The 22,674-nt window shown below is 59.7% G+C and overlaps 1 protein-coding gene across 5 annotated transcripts in view; it reads left to right on the top strand.

Annotated features, from left to right (window-relative positions):
- KCNH2 (potassium voltage-gated channel subfamily H member 2) overlaps positions 1–22,674 on the top strand; it is a 39,281-nt gene that overhangs the window by 4,362 nt on the left and 12,245 nt on the right. For 4 of the 5 annotated variants that reach the window (XM_061198916.1, XM_061198918.1, XM_061198919.1 and 1 more), the window contains exons 3-7: positions 14,155–14,319; positions 15,435–15,878; positions 16,472–16,683; positions 21,076–21,504; positions 22,016–22,403. In XM_061198916.1, coding sequence (XP_061054899.1) covers positions 14,155–14,319; positions 15,435–15,878; positions 16,472–16,683; positions 21,076–21,504; positions 22,016–22,403 — 1,638 coding nt within the window. Of the gene's footprint in view, positions 1–14,154; positions 14,320–15,434; positions 15,879–16,471; positions 16,684–18,177; positions 18,532–21,075; positions 21,505–22,015; positions 22,404–22,674 lie in introns of those variants that run through there. The other variant, XM_061198920.1, reaches the window with a different exon arrangement.

Genomic DNA, 22,674 nt, shown 5'->3' with positions numbered 1-22,674 from the left:
AGGGTTGGTTGAGGCTGCCCTGCAAAGGATTACATGCCCTGATGACCCTGCTTTTGCAGGGGTGTCCAGCTGTGAGATCCCTGGACAGAATCAGAGTGGGGGACAGTCACTGGGGACCTGTGGAAGAGGGTTTGCTCACAGCAAATGGGCCTCTGGCTGGGAGATTAGATGCAAACTCTGAAGGCAGGGCCTCCTTTCTGGTTCTTCACTGATATCCCCCCAGAACCTTCATCAGAGCAGATCTGCTTTTATATCTGCCTGGCTATCTAGTACTAGCTAATATCAGTGGGTGCCTTCTATGCGCTGGACACTGGGCCGATAATGTTTCACTTGCATCATCTCATGGAATCTTCACAACAATCCTGGGAGGTAGATACTATTTTTTCTCCATTTTGTGGATGAGGAAACTGAAGTTCAGGAAAATTAAGAAACTTCCCTAGAGGGTGCGGAGCTGGGAATGGAACCGTGTCTGTCCGATCAGAGCCCTGTCCACTCTGCTCTGCTGTCATGTATTAAAAAGGAGGCAAAATAGTTACAGGTATATCTCTATACTGCACGTTACTTTACGCACACTTTTATTTTGAAAGTTTGCAAACAATTGGTGTCATGAGAAGAATGTGAATACACACGTCCTGGGTTCAGGTCTAACACCAGAGATTCTGTGATATGGATCAAGTTGGTTACTGCCTTGAGCCCGTTTCTGCTTCTGGGATAGTGTGCCCGCCGGACCCCTCGGCGGCAGGGGCCTGAGTGCTTCTGTCTTCCCTGTAGAGTGTGTGAGGAGCCGCCCTCCCTCCTTCCTGCCCCAGGCTGGCTCCTTTGGGAGAGGATGGCCATGGGACCCCTTCTGCAGAGGTGCTATCATGGAATCTTGGTGACCTCGAGGATCACTTAATCCAGCCCACTCAAGTTACAGATGGAAAAACTGAGAAGCAGAGGTCAAGTTACCAGCGAATCAGTGGAGGGAGTGGGATTAGAACCCAGGCCTCCCAGCCAAGTTCAAGCTCTTTCCCCACCCCGGGTTACTACTCCAAATGGCGCTGTGACCCAGAAAGTCCTATGCCAGCCATCTCGGCCTGCCCCCTTCTCCGCTCTCACCTAGTTTCCATGGGCATCAGGTATCTCCTGGTGGCCAACAGGCTGGCCTTGGCCCTCAGGTTATGTGGGCCGCTGCTTGTCCCGGCACCTGAGGCCTCGGGTGCAGACAGACTTCCTCTGCCTCCCCCCCTCTCCCTCTGCTCAGTCCCTTGGGCAGATCTCTGTGCCTGACCTGGGCGGGGTGTGTGTGTGCGTGTGTGTGTGTGCGTGCGCGTGAGCTCACAGGCTCACAGCCTTGTGCGTGGACAGAGGAGGGAGGTAGATGTGAGGAAGGCCAATGCCACCTCTTGTTTCTGTCCAGGCCTTTCTCAGGGTCTTTGCCTGGGCCGGCCACGGCAGAGCAGGTCCCCGGGCTTTAGCCCCAGGGAGGCGGGTGGCTGGGAAGGAGGCGGGGCCTTTTGCTGGCAGGCGCCACCGTGGGCAGCTGTGCTGTGTCGGTGCCTCTAGCCTAGCTCTGTGCAGTCTCAGGGCCTGGAGCCAGACAGCCCCATTATTTAGCTGCTGGGACTGCTGGGAGGTGGGGAGGCCAGACTGGGAGGTGTGGGCTGGAGGGAGAGACACGAGGTGCCAGGCCCTCACTGGCCCTGTGTCCATGCTCCTTCAGGTCAGGCCTGGGATTAAGGTGCAGCTGGGGTCAGGGCCCAGCAGCGTGGGGCTGGCAGGTGGCGGCATCCCCTTGGGGCTCTGGGCCGCGCCTCGGCAGCAAGTGATGCTGGTGCACACCTGCATTCCCGCATTGCCCTGGGGAGGCTTCGGGCCCCTTCCACCATGGCTCCTCCTCACACGCTCCCCTTCTCTGCCGGGCCTCGGGGAGGTCCCCTGCACTCCGTCCCTCGTCTTCTCTCTGCTCTTTGTTCCCTCCTCTCTGCCCCGCCCCTGCCATGCTCAGCGGCTGCCTGTGCCCGTGGTCTCTGCTTCTCTCCCCACCACTCAGGCCTCCCTGCCGGCTCTGTCCCCCGCGGTCTTTATCTCTCTCTCCCTGCAGCTGTCTCTCTTCTTCCCCCCCTTCAGTGCCCCTGCGCCTTCCTCCCTGCCTCTCTCCCTCTGCCCCGGTGGCCCCCGCCTCTCTGGGCTCCATCTCTAAGTCTCTGTCTGGCTCCGCGTACCTCTGCCTGTCCTGGCCTGGTCTCCATGTCCCTGTGTCCCTGGGAGCCTGTGCGTGGGTGGGGATGGGGGTGTCTCTAGAGAAGAGTCTGTTGGCTTCTCCACTCCAGCTGCAGGCCGGTTGTCATGGTAACAGGGTCAGAGGGCCCCCCCCCCCCCCGCAACAGCTGAGCTGTGGGCTGGGGGAGGGGTGGGGACAGAGGGCCAGCGTGCTCCCCAGTGCCCCCAGAGCCCATGGGGAGCCAGAGCCCCAGAGGTGACCCCATACCCACTGGTCTGTGGTCCCCAGACTCAGGCCTCAGCCTCCCAGGTGCTTGCGCAGGTACTCCTGGCACCAGTGACACTCTTTTGGGCCTCCCCGTGACTCTCCACGGACCTCAGGCCATTTCGCTATCTCCTCCCTGGTCCCTGAAATCTGACTCCTCACTGTGACCCTCCCACACCACCCCCTCCCATGATGGAGACATCATGGCCCCAAGCTCAGACACCCAATTCTCTCCTCCCAGCCCTGTCCCCTCCAAGCCGTGATCCTCAGGTCCCCAGACCCCCATCAGTCAGGGTGGCTGGTGAAGGAGCCCTTGGGTATTTTGAGGCTGGCAGGCAGGTCAAATGGAGGCTGGTACCTGGGAGTGTTCTGTGTCCTTGAGATGGAGCAGGCCGGGGTGAGGCCCCGGAGGAATGAGGTTAGACACAGGTAGCACTTTACTTGGGGGGGGTGGGGAAGCCATCGAGGGGCCCCCTCCACCTTGGGCCTTCTGGTCAGGACCTGGGGCAGCTTGGAGTCCGGCAGGTGCGCACACCTGCAGGATGGTGGCCGGGAGCAGGGCTCGGGGGCTGCGTCAGAGCCCAGCAGCGCTTTCCCTCCGTGGCTCCAGGGAGGGGAGCTGAGCCGGAGCAGGGTGCCCTGGCCTGCATGGGGGCTTCCTGTCCCAGCCCCACCCTGGGGGCCGGGCGGGCCTGCCCTGACCGAGGGTGTGGGCCACTCCTGGCCTTCTCCGGGGTCTGGAGAGTGTCGGGCGGGCGGCTCCTCTGTGTTGTGTCTGCTGTAGCCCCTGAGAGGAGCTATGTAAATATTTGTGCAGAGGCGTCTGGGATGGGAGCAGATCTTGACGGTGTTCTCGGGCTCTGGGGAGGCGGGCCGTGGGCAGCAGGAGGGCCAGCATGGGGGTGTGAGATCAGGTGAGCCTCAGCCTCTTTTCTGCCCAGTGGTGGCTTCCAGGGTGGTGGGACTTCAAGGGGTCCAAGAAAGTCCTTTCACAATTAAACATCTTCCCCGAGGGTGCTTGAAATGCTTCTATTTGGGAACCTTTCGCTTGGGTGGAGAACGAACCTTTTTCTTTGAAAAGACATTCTCTTCTCATCACCCCTCCCCTGTAAGCAGGGAGGAGTGTGGAAATAGCTGGCCCTCAGTGTGAAGGAGTTTCACAGAATCATTCCTCCCTGACATGGGGAGCGGCCCATGGTGTCAGGGCCAGAAGAGGGGGCACAGAGGGACACCTGGGACAGGTGATGAGTATGGGAGAGGCTCTGGATGAACCGCTGTCCCCCTAAAGTCCCTTCCTGTCCTTAGTCCAGGGGCCCATAAAGATCTCCACGCTGTGAACTGTGGTTGGCCTCGAACGGACTTCTCTCCGTTTTGGTCGCGTGTCTACTGGACTAAAAGCACCTTGAGGGCCGGGCAGTGTCTTCTCCTGAAGCCACCATCTCCCTCACTTACAGTTCTGGGCAAGGCTGCCATGTCCGACTCCCCCACTAGATTGGAAGCTCTGGGAGGGCAGACAGCGGCCTGTTTTGTTCTCTGTTGTATCTATGTGTCTGCTGCATAGTGGGAGCTCGGTTCATGCTCCCACTGAATGAAGGATTGAATGAATGTGGTGGGCAGTGTGCTGTGTTGCAGAAACCCTATACCAGGAGTCAGAGCCTTGGGAGCAATTTCTGGTTTAGTTATAGACTTGCTGTGTGACCTTGGACAAATCACTTCCCATCTCTGGGCCTCGGTCTCTCCCTCTGTGAAAAGCCTTAGAATAATAGAATGCCAGGGCTGGGAGGGGTCTTAGAGGATGGGGAGGCTATTGGGGCCAGAGGAAGGTGGGCCAGGGAGAAGTGGCCTGAGGTGGCCACTGAGAGAGCTGCAAGTCTTCCACCCCTGCCGTGTGGGGGGCATTGTGGGGTATAGGGAAGGCATCTGGGGATTCTCAGCCTTCCCGCCTCAGAGATGGACGGAGGAGGCCTGGATGGGGGAGCAGAGCTGGAGGAGGGGGCGGTGGCAGCTGCACTCATTGGCACCCTCACTGTTGTGACTGCACTTTTTTTTTTTTTTTTTTTTTGGCTGCGTTGGGTCTTTTTTGCTTTGCGCAGGCTTCTCATTGTGGTGGCTTCTCTTTGTTGTGGAGCTCGGGCTCCAGGTGCTCGGGCTTCAGTAATTGTAGCACATGGGCTCGGTATTTGCGGCATGAGGGCTCAGTAGTTGTGGCTTGCAGGCCCTAGAGCGCAGGCTCAGTATTTGTGGCTCACGGGCTTAGTTGCTCTGCGGCATGTGGGATCTTCCCGGACCAGGGCTCGAACCCGTGTGCCCTGCACTGGCAGGCGGATTCTCAACCACTGCGCCACCAGGGAAGTCCCTGTGACTGCACTTATAGTTTGCAAGCTGGGACGCATGCTTTGTGGCAGGTGGTCCTTAGATGGGGCCTCCTCGCCATCATTTTACAGGCACCAAACTCACTTAGAAAGGCTAAGGGGTCTTAGCCAGCTGACAGGTACCTGAGTGGGAACTCCAGTCCAGTTTTCCTCTTTCCACTCGAGTCCTGCCCAACACGGAACACCACTGCACAGGCTGTCTTGCCCCAGAGGGCCCTTTGGGGTCATGATGGGCTCAGAGCCCCAGGAAATTTGGGTTTTAGCTTGGGTTCCCAGAGCTGCAGTTCCTCACTCGCTAAGTGGGATCAAAACACCTGTCCTCCCGCGTACTGCTGGGAGAGGTTCAGCAGATGAGAGGATAGGTGCAAAGCAGTGTCGAGTGCCAAGGCTCTTGGCATTCTACTTGCCATTAGGCAGGGCGTCACCCATGTGGCCGCAGGTTCTAGTCAACCAAGGAAGTGAGCTGACCAAGGGTCTCAGCATCCCTGTTCCCTATGGCCATCACCCTGTGCCCTGCTCCACCCCGGGCTGCCTCTCTGCCTCTCTCCGCGGGCTTCTGGTCCAGCTCCTGCTTCTTCCACAAATCACAGAAACCAGGATATTTGTGTTAATGGGTTTCTTCTTTCTCTTTCATTGGTTTTTCTCCTTTTCCTTTTTTCTCACTCCCCAGTCCCATTACCCTCCCCTTAGGCAGCCATTCAAATGTACTTCCTGTGAATGTGTTGCTTGCATATGTTCTTGCAAAATGTGTGTTTTGTCTGACTGCATATAGGTTTAATTTATGTAAATGATATGTGCTATATATTGTATTCTGGTGTTCACTTTTGTTGCACAGGAGTCCGCCTTTAAGTCCAGCCAGCTTGTTCCTTGATATTGAGCCTACAGCTCCATGTTCTCTGGTGTGCTCCCCCCTCGTTTTACCCTGTCCACTCTCCTGGGGAGGGCCCGCCAGGTTGTCTCTATAAATGATGCTGCAGTGAACATCCTCATGCGTGGCCCCTTTTGGACTCATGTGAGGATGCCTTTGGGATTTCTCCCCAGGAGTGGAATTGCTGGATCACAGGGTATGTGGGCACTTAATTCAACTAAGTACTGTCAGGCTGTGCATGAGCAGGGCTGCATCTATTGCCACCAGGAGGCAATTCCCAGGAGGGTTCCTAAGCAGAGCGTGGGATTCCCCTGCAACCCTGCCACACGTGGCATTACCCACCTTTCTAATTTTTGCAAGTTTAATAGGTGGAAGTGATATCTTTCTGCTTTAATTTGCATTTCTTTGATTTCATGCGAGTCCGAACATCTTGTAGGCAGCCGTTCAGGTTTCTTTCCCATGAATTCCCTGCTCATATCCTTTGCTCACTTTTCCATGAAGCTGCTGTCTTTCGTTCTTATTGATTTGCAAGAGTTGCTTATTGATTCTAGAAATACAAATGCATACAGTTAAATATCCAATGTGTATTCTGGATATTAATCCCCGTTGAATCAAGATTTTGTAAATATCTGCTCCCATTCAGTCGTCTGTCAAATTTATCCAACAAAAATTCTTAATTTTGATACAAACAAATTCATGGATTTTTAGCTTTCTTCATGCTTTTGAAGTTTTGTTTAAGAAGTCCTTCACTGTCCTGAGGTTGCAAAGGTCTACATTTTCTTCTGTTACCTTAATTGTTTTACCTTTCTCAGTTGGGTCTTTAATCCATCCTGACCCTACCTCTGTCTGTGGTGTCAGATAGGGATCAAGTTGTATTTTTTTCCGTGTACTGAGCCAATTTTCCCAACACATCTAGTAAACAGCCTATTCTTTTCGGTTGGCTTGTGGGGCTACCTTTACCACTGGTTAATTTCCCATATATCCATGGGTCTGTCTTTGAGCTCTCTGTTCTGTCCAACTGTTTATTTGTCTGTTCTTGCATCAACACCATATTAAAAAAATACAGCAGTTAGTATGTCTTAGTATCTGGAAAGGCAAATCTTCCCTCTCTGTTCTTCTTTTGAAAGGTTGACATACATATTTGTGGACCTCTCTTCTCCTTTGCAAACTCTAGAGAAGGTTTATCAAGTTCCTGGGAAGAAAAACCCCACTAGAATCTTGACTGGAATTAGATTGGTTTTATGGGTTAATTTGGGGAGAATTGACATCTTTCTAATATTTGTCCCATCTGAGAGTCTGTAGTGTCTCTCCATTTATCAGATTGTTTCTGCATCCTTTATTAGTTTAAGGTTTTTTTTTTTCTCCCCCATAGAGACCTTGTGCATTCTTGGTCACTTCCTAGACACTTCATAGTTTTGTGTTTTTTTTGGCCATGCCATGCAGCATGTGGGATCTTAGTTCCCCGACCAGGGACTGAACCTGTGCCCCCTGCATTGGGAGTATGGAGTCTTAACCACTGGACCACCAGGGAAGTCCCCACTTCATAGTTTTTGTTGCTATTATGAAAGAGATCTTATTTTGGACTACCTACTCTAATAGCCTTCTGCTGGTGGAGAGGGAGGCTGATCTTGTATTTGGCAGCCTCACTGGATGAAGTCTCTCATTAGCTAGTTCTAATTGTTTATCTGTTGATTTTATTGGTTCTCTAGGGAGATGATCCTATCATCTGCGAATAACGCTGGTTTTCTCTGTGTATGTTTGGGTCATTGCCATATGTGTTGACGCCGGAACGGTCCATCTGCCTTTTTCAGCAGGCTTTCACAGGCACTTGTATCTATTTGTTGGAGTCCTGTGAGGTGGGTGAGTCAGGGAGGGATTGCAAGTTTCGGATTAATGATTGAGAAGCTGCGGCCGACTGGGTGACCGATGGGACAGGCCCTCTGGGGTATGCCGGGAGCCAAGGCGGGAGCAGAGCTCTAGAAGCTTGCGGGCCCTGGAGGAGGGCAGGGACCCCCACTGTCTCCTAGTGGACCTCGGCTCTGTGTGCCCTTGCTGCCCGTGGCCTGCTGTGTGTGGGTCACAGAGAAGAGGGCTGGTAGGGGTCTGAGGCTCAGAGATACCCCAGCCCCCTTGCCCGGATTCCTGGGCCGTCAGCCTCCGTGTCCCGTGCTGTTGACCAGATTGAATAGTGCTTCAGCAAAAGACGCCACCTAATTCCTGTGACTGTTCTGACTGCTGTCCAGACTCAGGGTGGGTTTGAAATGGGCAAATCCTGTCCTGAAAGCATAGTCAGTCAGTGCCCCTGGATCTGAAAGGGAGCTTAAAGCGTGGGGAGATGGCCCTGTCCCCATCAGCCATCCGTGCAGGTCCCTGCCCCAGTCCGTGATCGACTGGACACCTGTTCACCCAGTTTGTCCCGTGAAGCCAGCCCAACGCTGGCCTCAGGCCTCCGGCTCTGGGCAGAGGGAGGAAGCTCCCCCAGAAGCCAGCGTACAGTTACCTCTCTCATTCGGAACATAGTGTTAGGGGAGTTTTCCGTGAGAGACATCCCTGTGGCCAGATGGAGCTGTCAAGAAAACCTTTGTAGAGGGGGGTCCTTTGGGGGCCTAGAGGGGCGGGAGGAGTTGGAGGGAAGCGGGGTGGGGCCGTGGGGAGTGGGAGGGTCTGTGAAGCTGGGGCACACCGGAGGGGGCACTGGGGCCAGCCTGCGTGTCCAGGGACGGGAGGCCCGGCTGGGAGGGCACCTGAAGGATGTGACATGGCTGGGAACAGGGGATTCTGAAGGACTCTGAGGAGGGACAGGCTCCAGGGAGCAGGAGGGAGGTTAAGCGTGGAGGCCTTAGGGAGGCGGGGAATGGGATGGTGCTGGAAAGAGAAGCTTTCCCCGAATAAACATGGCCGGGTTTCACCTTGCCGGGGCTTCTTCGGAACAGGGCAGGGCTGTGACTCCCAGTTTACAGACTGTGAGGCTGCATCCCCCAAGGAGGTCGAGTAGGGCTGAGCCCCACAGCTTTTCTAGAAAGAGCTCTTCTCCTGAGGCCATCACAGTGGCCCCTGGGAAAGGTAGCACAGACAGGTCACGTGCAATGGGTTTGGATGGGCATCTGGATGACTCACAGAGGCCCTGAGGCCCTCCGTATGGCCCTATAAATCTCTGGGAAGGTGTTAGGCTGGAGGGGCTAGGGGAGGGTCTGTCTGGAGATGCTCCTTCTGGGTGAGTTGGGGTCTGGATCGTGGCTCCCCAGCCCCGGCCCTGAAGTGAGTATTCCTGGGGAAGTCTGTCCCACTCAGCTCCTGGAGCCATGGGGACAGGATTGGCCTCTCTTTCTCTCTCACACACTGACACACACACGAACACACACGTGCACACTCATTCACTGGCTGGCCTCTCAGGCTCCCCCGCTCTGTCCCCTGGGCCTGCAGTGTCCCTGGCCTTCCTTAGGCCCCCACGGCCCAAGAGAGCGACGTTGTTAGCGACACGGTGGCCCCTGGCCAGGAGCAGCTCCAGCTGCATCTTCCTGTCGCCGCCACCAGGCTAAATATAACCTGACACTGCACAGCCCTGGGCCGCCGTCGGAGACAGCCTCTGCTGGGGGCGGGCAGGCCGACTGGAGCCCCAGCCTCCTGCCCTCAGCGTGACTTTGGGCCCAGCTCCTCCTGCCCCAGCAGGGCAGGATGGCGACCGGGGCGAGGATGGCTGCTTCCCCGAGGTCACCTTCCCTGCAAGGACCCGGCACCCTGCCTCGTTACAGCTCTGAATGCTTCCACAAGGCCATCTATCATCTCATCTGGCACCCAGGGTACGAGTCACTTGTCCCTGCAGTACCCACAGGGAGTCTGAAGCTCAGAGAGGTGGCTGACCTGCCCACAGTCACACAGCGATTGCCCAGGCCTCCTGAGGGTTGGGGCAGATCAGCTCGGCTCAGCTCCCCAGGACCCCTCTCTCTGCCAACTCATCCCGGACTCCAAATGGGGGGTCCTGTTGACTCCCTGGCTCAGTGAGGGTGGGTGGCACGCCTGTCTTGTTCATGAGGCCCTGAACGCTTCACGTGCGTGTGCTCAGTGAATACTCGAGGGGGGATGAAGAGCCACCTGCGAAGGAGCTGTGATGACACCTAGTTTGCAGACGAGCCACTAGAGATTCTGACCTGGGGAGCTTGTCCGAGGACACTCAGGTCACCCGCAGGCCTCCCTTTCCCCACCTGCCCGGTGCTGCCCCAAGAGATAAGGCCTGCCCCCGCGAAAGCCGACGGCGGCTCCTGCCTGGGGACCAGCCAGGGGTTCCCAGAGATGGGCAGTTGGGTTTGGGACCAGGGGTGGGATCCCTGGATGGGTTGGGATGCAGGGCAGGGACGATGCCCCAGGTACACTGTCGGGTGTGGGTTGGCACCAGGTGAAAGCAAGCCAGCGTTGCGTTCTGATGAAGATGGCGCCCTTCCCCGGGGTCGGGAGGAACTGGACCTGCTGCACCTGGAAGGTAGCCAGACCTGGTCCCCTGGGGCCCTCCCCCTGCCCCCCCGCCCCTTCCTCAGTGGCTGTGGTGAGCTGCATGACCTCTGCGGCCCTTAGACTCCGAGGCGCAGAGGATCCTGTCCTTGTGTGGGGCTGTCAATCCATGACTGCCTCTCCTCTCCTGGTCTTCATTCTCATGGGGCCCGGGTGCCCCAAGCCCAGGAGGCAGGCAGAGGCTGGGTGCCCGGATGCCTTCAGCTGGGGCTGGGGTCGGGGGGTGGGGGGGTGTGAGTCGGGTTTCTTCAGCATCAGCCACGTGAGCCAGGCTGGCCCAGGGGGCCTTCTCCCTCTCCTCCTTCTCCAGTTACCAAGATCTCCCTTGGGGGACTTCCCTGGCGGTCCAGTGGTTAAGACTCCGTGCTTCCACTGCAGGGAGCGCAGGTTCAGTCCCTGGTCGGGGAAACTAAGATCCCGCAAGCCACGCAGCGTGGCAAAAAAAAAAACCCCACAAACAAACAAAAGCAAAAGCAAAAAAACCTCCCTTGGGCCCTCCTGCTTCACAATGTTCTGTCATTCATCCCTCCAGCCCAGTGGGGCAAGGTCATCGTCCTGTATTGCAGATGAGCTCCCTGGGGCTGGAGGAGGGCAGGTGACTTGCCCAAAGTCATTCTGATGCAATGAGCGAAGGCCACTTAACTCCATAGCCTGTGCCCTGCCCTTTCGCGCCCGGGAGCCCCACAGCCGTTCTGTGGGCAGGGTAGGGGTCCTCCGCTCCCCTCCAGTCTGATCCCCTCCAGTCCGTTCCCTCCTTCCCCGCGCGCTCCAGGCACCGGCTGTCTCGGGAGCGTGGGCCGCTCCTGCCACAGAGCGGCTCTCGGCGGAACTGCAGCCTCCCCCAGCTCTGGGCTGAAGTCAGCCTCTGCTCCGAGGAGCTGCTCTGCGGGGTGGGGCGGGTCAGAGGGAGAAGAGGAACAAAGAGATGAGCAGGGTCTGGGGTATGTAAGAGCAGGGCTCATGGAGGGCGAGGCACTGGTCCCGGCGTGCGGTGCCAGCCCAGGGCTCCGGGGAGGCGGCCCAGACACTGACTCTGAGCATTTCTTCTCTGCTGAGAAGTTGTGTGACGGCCACAGCCCCGCCGCCTGCAGGCTGCGATGTGCTTTGTGCCGCTGCCCAGTTCTGGCTGTCCCTGTGCCCCACCCCTGGTCTGCTGACCTTCAGCTGCCCTCAGGGACCCCACCCGCCAGAATTCCAGCCAGTGATGGGATGGGGTCCCCTGGCAGGTCTGGCTGAAGAGCTAGGGGTGGGTGATATGGCAGCTCACGGAAGACCCAGCCAGCCAGGCAGGATGGGCGGGAGGCAGAGCCTCTCGGAGCCCTGGCTGACCTGGGGCTACCCGCTTTCCTTCCTTCCGTGTCCCCTCGAAAATAGTAGCTGGAGCCTAACACCCCCCCTCCCCCCAGCCATCAGGCAGGGCTCCAGTTCACATTTTCGGAATAACAAGGGCTTTTACAGGGTTATTTGAAAGGAAAAATTCCTTGAATGTCGACAAAGGGAGAGAACCAAGGGGGGGTCCGTGTGTGAGTGTGTGTCTGTGTCCAAGGGCCGGGAGTGGGCCTGTGCTGTAAGGGGGCTTATATCTGGAGTTTCTGCGGCCTGGTGTGAAGGGGGGCGCAATTTGGGATGTCAGGGTCCTGGGCTGTCCGGGCTGCAGAATGCAGTTCTGGCCTCGCTTGCTGAGAAGCTGGAACTGAAGTGGGCATGGGGTGTTGAGGCCTCAAGTTCAGAATCCTGAGGCCGTGCCCTGGGGGCAGGATCCCCAGGCCATCCTGAAGGGTTGGGCTCATCAGGGTTCCAGACTCTGGACTTATGTGAGATGAGTTTCCCAGCGAGGAACCAAGACCAGGGGCCTGGATCGCTGGGCTCCCAGGGGGTGAGTGTTGGGGGGGTCTCCAGGGCTAAGGTTTCCTGGTCTCTGGCCTCTCCTTAGTCCCTATGAGGGCCAGTCCCTGTTCAGGCTGCTGCCGGCCATCACCATATTAGGGCATAAACGCTAGGCGGGCTGTCTAGGTGCCAAACGGTCTCCAGCTGGGCCCGGCCTCCTGCAGCTCCCAACACCACGGCAGTGTTTCAGCCGGGCCATGTCAGAGGCTGGAGGTCAGGGGACAGCAGCAGCTACTGGAAGGAGACCCTGAAAGAGCCCCCCCAGCTCAGGTCCCGTGGGCCAAGCCATGAGGGCCTGGGATGCGGTGAGTGGAAGGGCTTTGGGGTAGGGCAGAGAATTCTCGGCCAGCCCCTGCCCTGGCCCAGCTCCCCTCATCCCGGTGCCATCCTGTTTCCCTTGGTTTCAGAGGATCTCCGTCCACAAGATTAATCCCACAGCAGTTGGAATTGCTCCTCTGCTGCCTCTCAGCCCTGTCCCTAGCAATCGTCCCGGAGCCCGGCCAGCATCTCCTAGGAATCAGGCCCTTTACGCCTGGCCTTCGCAGGTGTGTGGAGAAGCTGCGGCTGCACTTCCCAGGGCTAGCCCACAGGGCTCATTGGCCGTCGGCCCCTCCAGCTTGTTGGCCTTGACTCAGTTCACCCCAGCCACGTGCTCTCCACCAGTCCTGATCCTCGACCCCTCCCCCGCGGTTAGCCCCACCCCATCACCAACACCACTGGCCGGCGCCTGCTCCCTGGTACATTGTTCTGGGCGCTAGGCCCTTCAGAGGGGACACAGACACTGGTGAGTTAAGACCCGGCCGTTCAGAGAAGACAGATGAGCACCAGGAAAGAAGTCTCTGCCCCGGGAAGAGAAGATGAGGAACATGCTTGGTCCCCACCAGGTCCATGGAGTAGGAGAAACAGGATGTTAACGTAGGAGGAACAGGATGTTAACACGCCTTCTTGTTGCATCAAGGAGGGCTTCCTGGAGGCGGGGGTTCTGAGCTGGGCGTTAGGCAGAGCCTGAGAGCACACCGGGGTCTCTTTCAGAAATCAGCAGAGAGGAGGGTGTGGGGGCCGTGTGCTGGTCAGAGGCAGAGGCGGAACAGGTACATTGGCCTGGTGAACTGACATCAGCTGGAATAGGGGGCCTGGTGGCCAGAGAGAGACATTGGGAGGGAAAAAAAAAGATCAAGAGCAGAGAAAAAGATGAGAGACAGAGATGAAAGATCTAGAAGCAGCGCTTCTCAACTCTGGTGAAGGATCAGTTTTGTTTCTAACGTGTCACAGACCAATACTTGTGTGAAATACAAAAATCACATGCTTGGATATTGCGGCAATGCCAAATTGCTCTAAAGGTTTTGAAGTTCTTGCTCTCAACTTCCGAACTTATCTTCTTGTGGATGACACAACAGTTGGGTACTAACGAAGAGGAGCAAAGACAGACAGAGAGACAGAGGGTGATCGCTAACCTGTCTCTAGTGTTTGGCGCATGCCAGGCACTGCCCTAGGCAGCTGGCACGTGTTGACTTATTTAATCTTTACAACTCATGAGGAATGAATTATTATCGTTCCCATTTTATAGATGAGGAAAATGAGTCACAGGGAGGTTAAAAACGTAAGAAAAATGCATCAATGACAAGGCAGCAGAGCTGGGATCTGAACCTTGAGATCCTGGGCTTAAAGTCTGTGGGCTTAACCTCCAAGCTGCACTGCCTTGCATGAGGAAAAGCAAAGATAGAGTGTGAGAGGATAGGGAAAAAGGTGAAACAACCCGGAAGAAAGGAGCAGAAGCCAGTGTGAGGAGAATGCACATGGGGAGAGAGGGCTGGAGAACCAAGGCAAGCAGAGAGAGAAAGGGAGAGCTTTGAAAGCGGAAAGCTGGAGCGGCCAGATTAGGGAAGCAGCTCTGGCCGGCATGTGGCAGGAGGAGGGGGTGGGGCAGGAGGCAATGGCGAGAAGGGGCAGGACTGTGTGTGGGAGCCGTGGGGGAGGCAGAGGTGGACAGGCCCCTTCAGGTTTCGGGGGCCCATTCAGCCTGGTGCCACAGTGGCCGTGTCTCCACTCTGCAGGGAGCTGCTTCCTGTGCCTGGTGGATGTGGTACCCGTGAAGAACGAAGATGGGGCTGTCATCATGTTCATCCTCAACTTTGAGGTGGCGATGGAGAAGGACATGGTGGGGTCCCCAGCCCGTGACACCAATCACCGTGCCCCTCTCACCAGCTGGCTGGCCTCCGGTAAGTGCAGCTGTGCTCTTGGGCTGGTGCAGGAATACATGGTTTCCCTTCCCTGGGGCCGTGAGGCTGCCCAAGGGCAATGCTCTGTAGGAAGGGATGCGGAGGGGATCCTTTCAGAGATGGGGGAGAGAACATGGAGGACACGGCTGGTCCCCTCTAGCTCAGCATGGACAGATGCGGTGGAGGGACTGAGCCCAGATTCACAGGTCCCTGGGGCAGGATCATGGCTGGTTTCATAGCCTTACCCGCTTGGGGTGCCCCCACAGCATCCCCTGGGAGTGGTCCTCTCTCCAGCCCCAGGGGTGGGGCAGTCACCCTTCCCTGATGGCCCTGGCCACTTCGGGGCAGCTCTCTCTGCTCATGAGAAGGCTCCGTCTCTCACGGACTCAACTCTGGGAAGTTTCTCTCTCGGGTCCTTGTTCCCGGACTGGCCAGCTCCCTGCTGTGGCCTTGGCTACTTGAGAAGAGGATGTGAGGGGACTGCTCCCTGTGGCTGGAGACGTGGAGGCCTCACCTCATCCTCCCATGACTCAAAGGCTCAGACACCTCCTCCTCCCCCTGCATGGCCTTTTTGGGTTTCATTTTAAATGTTCCCTCAGAGTCATGGCAAAAGAAACCACCTCTTGGTTTCTCAAGCTCTAAAATGGCAGCAATAGTAACGCCTTACCTATTCCATGGGTGCCACCTGCAAGATGGCAGGGTACGGCAGGAACCCATGGCATCACTCCTCCATTTGGATGCAGGCCCTTCCATTTACTGTGCGACCTCCAGCAAATCACATAACTCACTGACGCCTAAATTTCCTCAAGTCTAAAATGGAGATAATGATACCCACTGGGTGCAGTTGTGAGAGCCACAGGTGGTTTATGTAGAGACCACCGGTGACGTGAGGCTCAAGAAATGGTGGTTTATTATTGGCGGAGTCTTAGATATGATTGCATTCTAGACTTTTCTGGAGACTTGAGTTCTGTGCAGTAGGAGTGGGGGTGGAGGGGTGCCGGCGGCTGTCGGGGCTCCCACTTTCCCTCCTTCCTCCCCTTGGCGACTGGGCTCCAGCTGCTAGGCCTGGCCCTCTCCCGGGCTGCTGGCGCCATGCACCTCCCCTGTCCCCGCAGGCCGCGCCAAGACCTTCCGCTTGAAGCTGCCCGCGCTGCTGGCCTTGACCGCCCGGGATTCGTCGGTGCGGCCGGGTAGCGCGGGCGGCGCCGGTGCCCCGGGGGCCGTGGTGGTGGATGTGGACCTGACGCCCGCGGCGCCCAGCAGCGAGTCGCTGGCCCTGGACGAGGTGACGGCCATGGACAACCACGTGGCGGGGCTCGGGCCGGCGGAGGAGCGGCGCGCGCTGGTGGGCCCCAGCTCGCCGCCTGCCTGCGCGCCCGGCCCGCACCCGTCGCCCCGGGCGCACAGCCTCAACCCCGACGCCTCGGGCTCCAGCTGCAGCCTGGCCCGGACGCGCTCCCGAGAGAGCTGCGCCAGCGTGCGCCGCGCCTCGTCGGCCGACGACATCGAGGCCATGCGCGCTGGGCCGCTGCCCCCGCCGCCGCGCCACGCCAGTACCGGTGAGGGTCGGCCCCACCCCTGCAGGAACTGCCCGGCCGCGTCCTCACCCGCGGGCCTGTCCATTCCAGGACCTCAGCTTCCTCTCTCTCCGCCCTGTCCTGTGTGCCTGGGAGATGGAAATCCTATTAAGCGCTTACTTAATCCCATTAAGTAGCCTTTTATTCCATTAAACGTGCATTCATCCCATTGCATTCTTCCACTCTCAGAGCCGGTGCTGGCCCGAGGAGCTGGCTCTCCTAGGCTGGCCTGGAGCGGGGATGCCCACGGGGAGTCGGGAAGGCGGGAGAGGCATCTGGGTCCCTGCCACCACCTGGGCCTCTGGCAGGTTCCCAGTGCCTGCTGAACAGACCCGTATGGAGGCTCTTTCTCCTTCCTCATCTCATAGCTGCATCAGGCGTGCTTCCTTACGGTGGGGAGGGGTCTGCCCTCACTTGTTTCTCAGGGACTCCACCCCTGTTTCCTGAGCTGGCCTCACTGAACCCCACGGCCTGGCTCCTGCAGGGCCCGTCTCCACCTCAGCTCTGTGTCGTCGACCTGACGGCCTTTGTCCCTGCCTGCCTGCCACCCTGACTCCCTTTCCCCTCCACCCCAGGGGCCATGCACCCCCTGCGCAGCGGCCTGCTTAACTCCACATCAGATTCGGACCTCGTGCGCTACCGCACCATTAGCAAGATTCCCCAAATCACCCTCAACTTTGTGGACCTCAAGGGCGACCCCTTCCTGGCTTCGCCCACCAGCGACCGGGAGATCATAGCCCCCAAGATAAAGGAGCGGACCCATAATGTCACTGAGAAGGTCACCCAGGTAGGTGTCCAGCTCCCTGGCTCTCCGCTCACGTGGGAGGAGCTTGAGGGGGGTGGAGTGGGAGCGGACTGTGGTCAAAAGGGCGGGTGGAGGGGTGCAGTCAGTGAGGGCCTCCTGAAGGTGGCGGATGTGCCGGCTGGGGGCGAGGGTGGCGTTTCAGAGCTGGGACGAGAGAGATCCTGGAGCAAGGGAGACTGGAGGGGGGTGCCCATGGGAGGGGCAGATACAGAAGACAGGTGGGTGGGGCTCAGGGAGGACAGGGCAGCTGAGGCCGGGCACCTGGCAGGGTGAGGGTGGGTGGGGGAAGGTGGCCATGGGGCACAACAGAGTCCTGGGGGCAAACCAACGGGAGGTTTCACGTTAGAAGGGGCCACAGAGGTCAAGGTTGGGGGTCCTGATTCTTCTAGGCCAATGTGATGAGCCAGGCAGAGGGTGGGGACCCGGTGCTAGGGCCAGGGTGGCCTAGAGGTGCCCACCCCTGTCCCCAAACCACGGGAGAGGAGAGTTTCCTTCCCAAGTCGGGAGGGGAGGGTATGGAGTTGGGGGCACAGACACAGAGGGGTCAAGTCCCTGAATCCCAGACCAGAGAAGATTGCCAGCCCTGGGGGGCATTGCCCAACACTGCCCAGTGGCAGGGCCAGCCTGGTCTCCTGCCCCCTCTTGGCAGCAAGATCGTCTGCACCACCCCCACTGCCCATTCCGTCCCAGCTCCTTCCCGTCCTGGCCTGGCGGTGGGGTGGGGGAAGGTCAGGACTGAGAAGCCAGGGACAGAGGGGGCTCCCGTGCCACACCTGTCTCGCCTCAGTCGCATCGCCCCCTCCCACTCCTTCGGGCTCCCTGAGTCGGCCTGAGTGAGGGAGCTGTCCGTGGGCTGCCGTGGGCCTCCTCAGCCCTCCTCCTGGCCCCGCTCCCGCGGCCGCCTTGGCTCTCTGGGTCCCTGCCAGGTCTCCGGCCCCTTGGCCTTGACTCCAGAACGTTCCCCCCACCCTAGGCCCCATATTTGGCTGCCTAGCCCTCACCCCCTCCCACCCCTGCCTCTGTCTTGTCCTCACCTGGAGCCCTGCCGGCTGCCCTGCCCCTGTGCCCACAGCGTGTGCTGTCGTGTTGTGGTCTGTGCGTGCCAGCGTGAGCGTGTGCTCCTGGCTCTTTGGTCACCGGGCGGTCGCTCCATCTCTGGGTGTCTGTGTGACTCTGGCTGGCTGGGCACTGGACCGGCGGGGCGGGGGTGTCGGGGAGACCATTAATCTGCGGTGACAGGCGGGGCTGCTGGGGAGGGGGAGGGGCACGGGCTGCGGGAGTGGCTGCAGCAGGAGCCCGGAGCGGGCCGAGGGGGAGGGGGCCTCTGGCCGGCGGGCGGGGCGAGGGAGCCCGATGTCGGGGCGGGGGTGGGGACCTGGGAGGAGGAGGGGCCGGCTGGAGGAGCCGAGGCTCCTACCGCGGTGCCCGGGCCGCTGCTGGGCTGGCAGCGGGCAGAGCGCGGCACCCTGGCAGCGGGGCCCGCACCAGGGGGCCATGGGCAGCCTGAGCCGGGCGGGCTGCTGTCCACGCTCACTGCCAGGGTGACCCCAGCCCCGAGGCCCAGCCCCAGTGACCCTGGCTTCGTGCCAGAGGCTGCCCTGGGAGCCAGGCCGCCAGCGCCTGGGGCACAGCCTGGGTTGAGGCTGCTGTTGAGCTGCAGGTGAGGCGCTGGCTGGGCCCTCAGGGCCCCGGGCAGGCAAGCTGGGGGGAGCCAAGTCCTCCATGGCGGCCCCAGCGGGGAAGGCGAGCAGGACAGGGGCTCTGCAGCCCAGGGCCCAGAAAGGCCGGGTGAGGCGGGCCGTGCGCATCTCCAGCCTGGTGGCCCAGGAGGTAGGTGATCCCCCCCAGCCCCTCCCCCTCCCTCCGGGGCGGGGGCACCGAGATGGATGCGGCCCAGAGGGCTCTGGCTCCAGGCCAGGAGAGGGCTTCTGAGATGCAGGATGGTTTGGGGAGCCCTGGGGTCTGTGGCCCCACTCATCCCACTCTTGGCTCCAGCTTGCTCGCGCTTCTCCAGACCCGCTGGGCCTAGGTGGACAGTGTTTTTCTTGCCAGGGCTTCCCTTCTCCTTGGGCTTCCGTGGCCCAGCCTTCTAGCTCGAAACACAGAAGGAGGAGAGGGGAGAACAGGAGCGAAGTGGGCGCCCGGAGAGGATGGCGGGGAGACGGGGTAGCAGAGGAGCCGCTCCCACTCCCACCCCACCTCCCCCAGCGAGCGGGCCGCAGCCGGGCCTGGCACAGAGGCGCTGGGGCTCCCCGCCTCCAGCACTCTGTGTGTTGTGAGTGGACCCTGCGGCGGGCGAGGGAGGCGTGGGCTGCTTCAGGGGTCCAGGTTGGGGGGCTGGGACCCGAGGAGGCTGGGGTCAGAGGCCACTGGATGAGTGGTGAGGGCAGGCTGAGCCGGGCACCTGGTCCACCTCTTCTGGGACAGCCTGAGGTGCTGGTGGCTACGCTGTGGTCCCCCAGGCTGCTGACTCTATAGGCACCTCCTGGGAGCCATCTCTGCCCCCCCCCGGGGGGCTTCTGTCAGAGAGCCAGGAGCCAGCTCAGGCCAGATGGCAGGGGGAGTTGGAGGCGGCTCCCGGGTGGGTCTGCGAATCCCACCCCTGTCGCCACCACCAGCACCTAAACTCTCTGCCTTGGCTCTTGTGCTCCGCCCAGCTGGGGCACAGGTATGGGGGGGGGGATTCTTCCCAGCCACAGGTGAGGACCCGGGGTTTGGCTTAAATGAGCTTTAGTATTCTGTGTGACAACAGGTTATGTAACAGGGGAGGTTATATACCGGCCCAAGGCCGTGCGGCGAGCGGTTGCAGAGCTGAGCCCGGCGGCCCCCGTAAGAGGAGGTCTGCGGGTCCGGGTCTCGTGCCCCGGGCTTGCCCCCGGCATGTGTGCTTGTGGACTCGGTGGTGCTGGTCCTGTGGTGGGCAGACTCAGGTAGGGGGCAGGACCCCATTTGTCGGGTGTGGTTCAGCACAGCCTCAGGGGGCCTGGCCTCTCAGGTGTGGTGAGGAACCCCATCCAGGAACCTTCTTCTGCCTCCTTGTCTGTGAGGGCCCTTTTCAGTCCCCACTTGACCCCTGAGAGGTCACCGCCCATGTTTTCTGCCTTAAGGAGCAAGGGGCTCGGGCTGAAGGCAGGGCAGAAGCGGGGACCTAGAAGCCACGTGCCCCTTCCCCTGCCCCAGGCCCCGGCTGCCCACCCCACACATCATGTGCCTCTGGAGCCCCTGTGGCCAAACCCCTAACTATGGCCCATCTTAACTTCCAGTTACTTCCACTGAGGAGAGGCTCTCCACACAGTCCATCTGGCGAGGGTGGTTCCAGGGGGTCCCCAGCTTGAATATGAATGGGAGTCTTTGCGGCTCCACCCACCACGGCCCTCCCCAGCACAGAGGCCTGAGGATGCGGGGCCCTGACATTTAGTACTGCTCCCGCAGGGCCGGCAACCTTGGCTCTCAAGGGGGTGGGTGAGGCCTTGGGTTTGGCTGCCCAGGGATGGCAGGGCCAGGCTGGGAGAGTTTGGGGATTCTGAGGGTCAGGGGGAGGCCGCAGGGGGACAGACAGAGGCTCCTGGGACAGTGCGAGAAAGCTGGTCTCAGCTCTTCCTAGTTTGGCTTCGGGAGAAAGAGTGGTGTGACTGCTGCCACCTGGTCTGGATGGCGAGCCTGCCTCTGCCTGGGTGATGAAGGGGCAGGACACGAGGTGAGCCGGTGCGGGGCTGGGTGGTCACTTCTGAATGGCTGCCCTGGGCCAGGGTGAGTAGGGAGGGGGAGCGAGTGTCATGGTCTCTCTTTCCTGGATGCCAAAGGGCCTGAGGCTGGGTGGCTGGTATCCTTGGGCCAGAGGCATGAAAGGACATTTAGGCCCTCAGTCCCTGGGCCACCAGCAATGGGACTTGTAAGGAACTGCAGTGACCACCACCATTTACATCGCCCAGGCCGGAAGCTGTAGTCCTTGGAGCATTTTCTGGACAGAGACTGTAGCATATGTGGGACATGTGTGTGTGTGTGTGTGTGTGTGTGTGTGTGTGTGTGTGTTTGTGGTGTTTGGGGGTGTGGGCAAGATCGCACGGTGGGAGTTATATCCACAGTTATCGGTCTGTATTGCTGGTGGGGAGCAGTACTTGTGGGTGTTACTGCTTGGTGCCCTGGACTCAGATAGCCAGCCAGGAGGTCCCGTGCCACATGGGGAACTCTGGTGAGTGGCCGTGTCCACTTGTCTGAGGGTGGGCTTCCCCACTTACTCTGCTTGGCCTCTTCTCTGGAGGGCCCAGCAGAGATGCTACCTGCTCCTACCCTGGAGGGCCCCATGGTCTGTCCTCCCTGCCCAGACCCTGGCTGGACATCATACCCTTACCTCCACCTTCCCCGGTGGCTCAGGTCCTGTCCCTGGGGGCCGACGTGCTGCCGGAGTACAAGCTGCAGGCACCACGCATTCACCGCTGGACCATCCTGCACTACAGCCCCTTCAAGGCCGTGTGGGACTGGCTCATCCTGCTGCTGGTCATCTACACGGCGGTCTTCACGCCCTACTCGGCCGCCTTCCTGCTAAAGGAGACGGAAGAGGGTCCCCCGGCCCCCGACTGTGGCTACGCCTGCCAGCCGCTGGCTGTGGTGGACCTCATCGTGGACATCATGTTCATCGTGGACATCCTCATCAACTTCCGCACCACCTACGTCAACGCCAACGAGGAGGTGGTCAGCCACCCTGGCCGCATCGCCGTCCACTACTTCAAGGGCTGGTTCCTCATCGACATGGTGGCTGCCATCCCCTTTGACTTGCTCATCTTTGGCTCTGGCTCTGAAGAGGTGGGTTGGCAAGGAGGCAGGGGCAAGGGGAGGGCAGCAGGGGGCGGGGTGAAGGGGTGGGTGGCGACAGAAGGAGGGTGGCAGACGCATGGCAGAGCCCCAGCTAACCCGCACCTGCTCCCCTTTCCATATGAGCCACTCCCCGGTTGTAGCGGTCCAGAGGGCTCACCTTTTCCTAATGTGTCTGTCCAAAGTGGCCACTGTCTTTTAGTTCACATGAAAGTGCCCTGGAAGCTAGTGGGAGCTCTGGCCGGGCACCTGAGGGTGGGTGCACCTTTCCGAGCCCCAGTTTCCTCATTCTGGCCGTGGGAACCGCGAGCCCTTCGTCACAGAGCTGGCACGAAGGTGAATGGGCTCCGTGCTGGGCCCAGTGAGTGGGAGGCGCTTTTCTTTTGAGGAGGTTATGGGGAGAGCTCCTCGGGGATCTCACCTCCGATGCCCCCCGAGAGCTGCAGTGCCCCCACTCCTCGTTTGCCCCCCTCCCCCACTGAACATCCGCCGACCCCCGTAGCTGATCGGGCTGCTGAAGACGGCGCGGCTGCTGCGGCTGGTGCGCGTGGCACGGAAGCTGGACCGCTACTCGGAGTACGGGGCGGCCGTGCTCTTCCTGCTCATGTGCACGTTCGCGCTCATCGCGCACTGGCTGGCCTGCATCTGGTACGCCATCGGCAACATGGAGCAGCCGCACATGGACTCCCGCATCGGCTGGCTCCACAACCTGGGCGATCAGATCGGCAAGCCCTACAACAGCAGCGGCCTGGGCGGCCCCTCCATCAAGGACAAGTACGTCACCGCCCTCTACTTCACCTTCAGCAGCCTCACCAGCGTGGGCTTCGGCAACGTCTCACCCAACACCAACTCGGAGAAGATCTTCTCCATCTGTGTCATGCTCATCGGCTGTGAGTGCACCCCCGGGGCAGGCGCGGGGGGCTAGCTGGGGGCCCGGGGTCTGGGAAGAGCCCGAGTCAGGGGAGAGGGAGGGTGTTAGAGGAGCCAGAGTGGGGCCCTGGGACTTAGAGACCCCAGGGGGCTCCGTCACGGCATGTTTGGGGCTGGGACACCAGGGTAGAGGCGCAGGGCAGAGCCGAGGGGGCTGTGTGCCTGGGCTTTTGTGTTTGTGCATCTCGCGTGTGTGCTTACAATGAGACGTGACTGCATGTGTTGCTGACC

Source organism: Eubalaena glacialis, chromosome 8 (assembly GCF_028564815.1).
Source record: "Eubalaena glacialis isolate mEubGla1 chromosome 8, mEubGla1.1.hap2.+ XY, whole genome shotgun sequence".
Classification (NCBI taxonomy): Eukaryota; Metazoa; Chordata; class Mammalia; order Artiodactyla; family Balaenidae; genus Eubalaena; species Eubalaena glacialis.
This window is presented reverse-complemented; position numbering and strand designations above follow the sequence as displayed.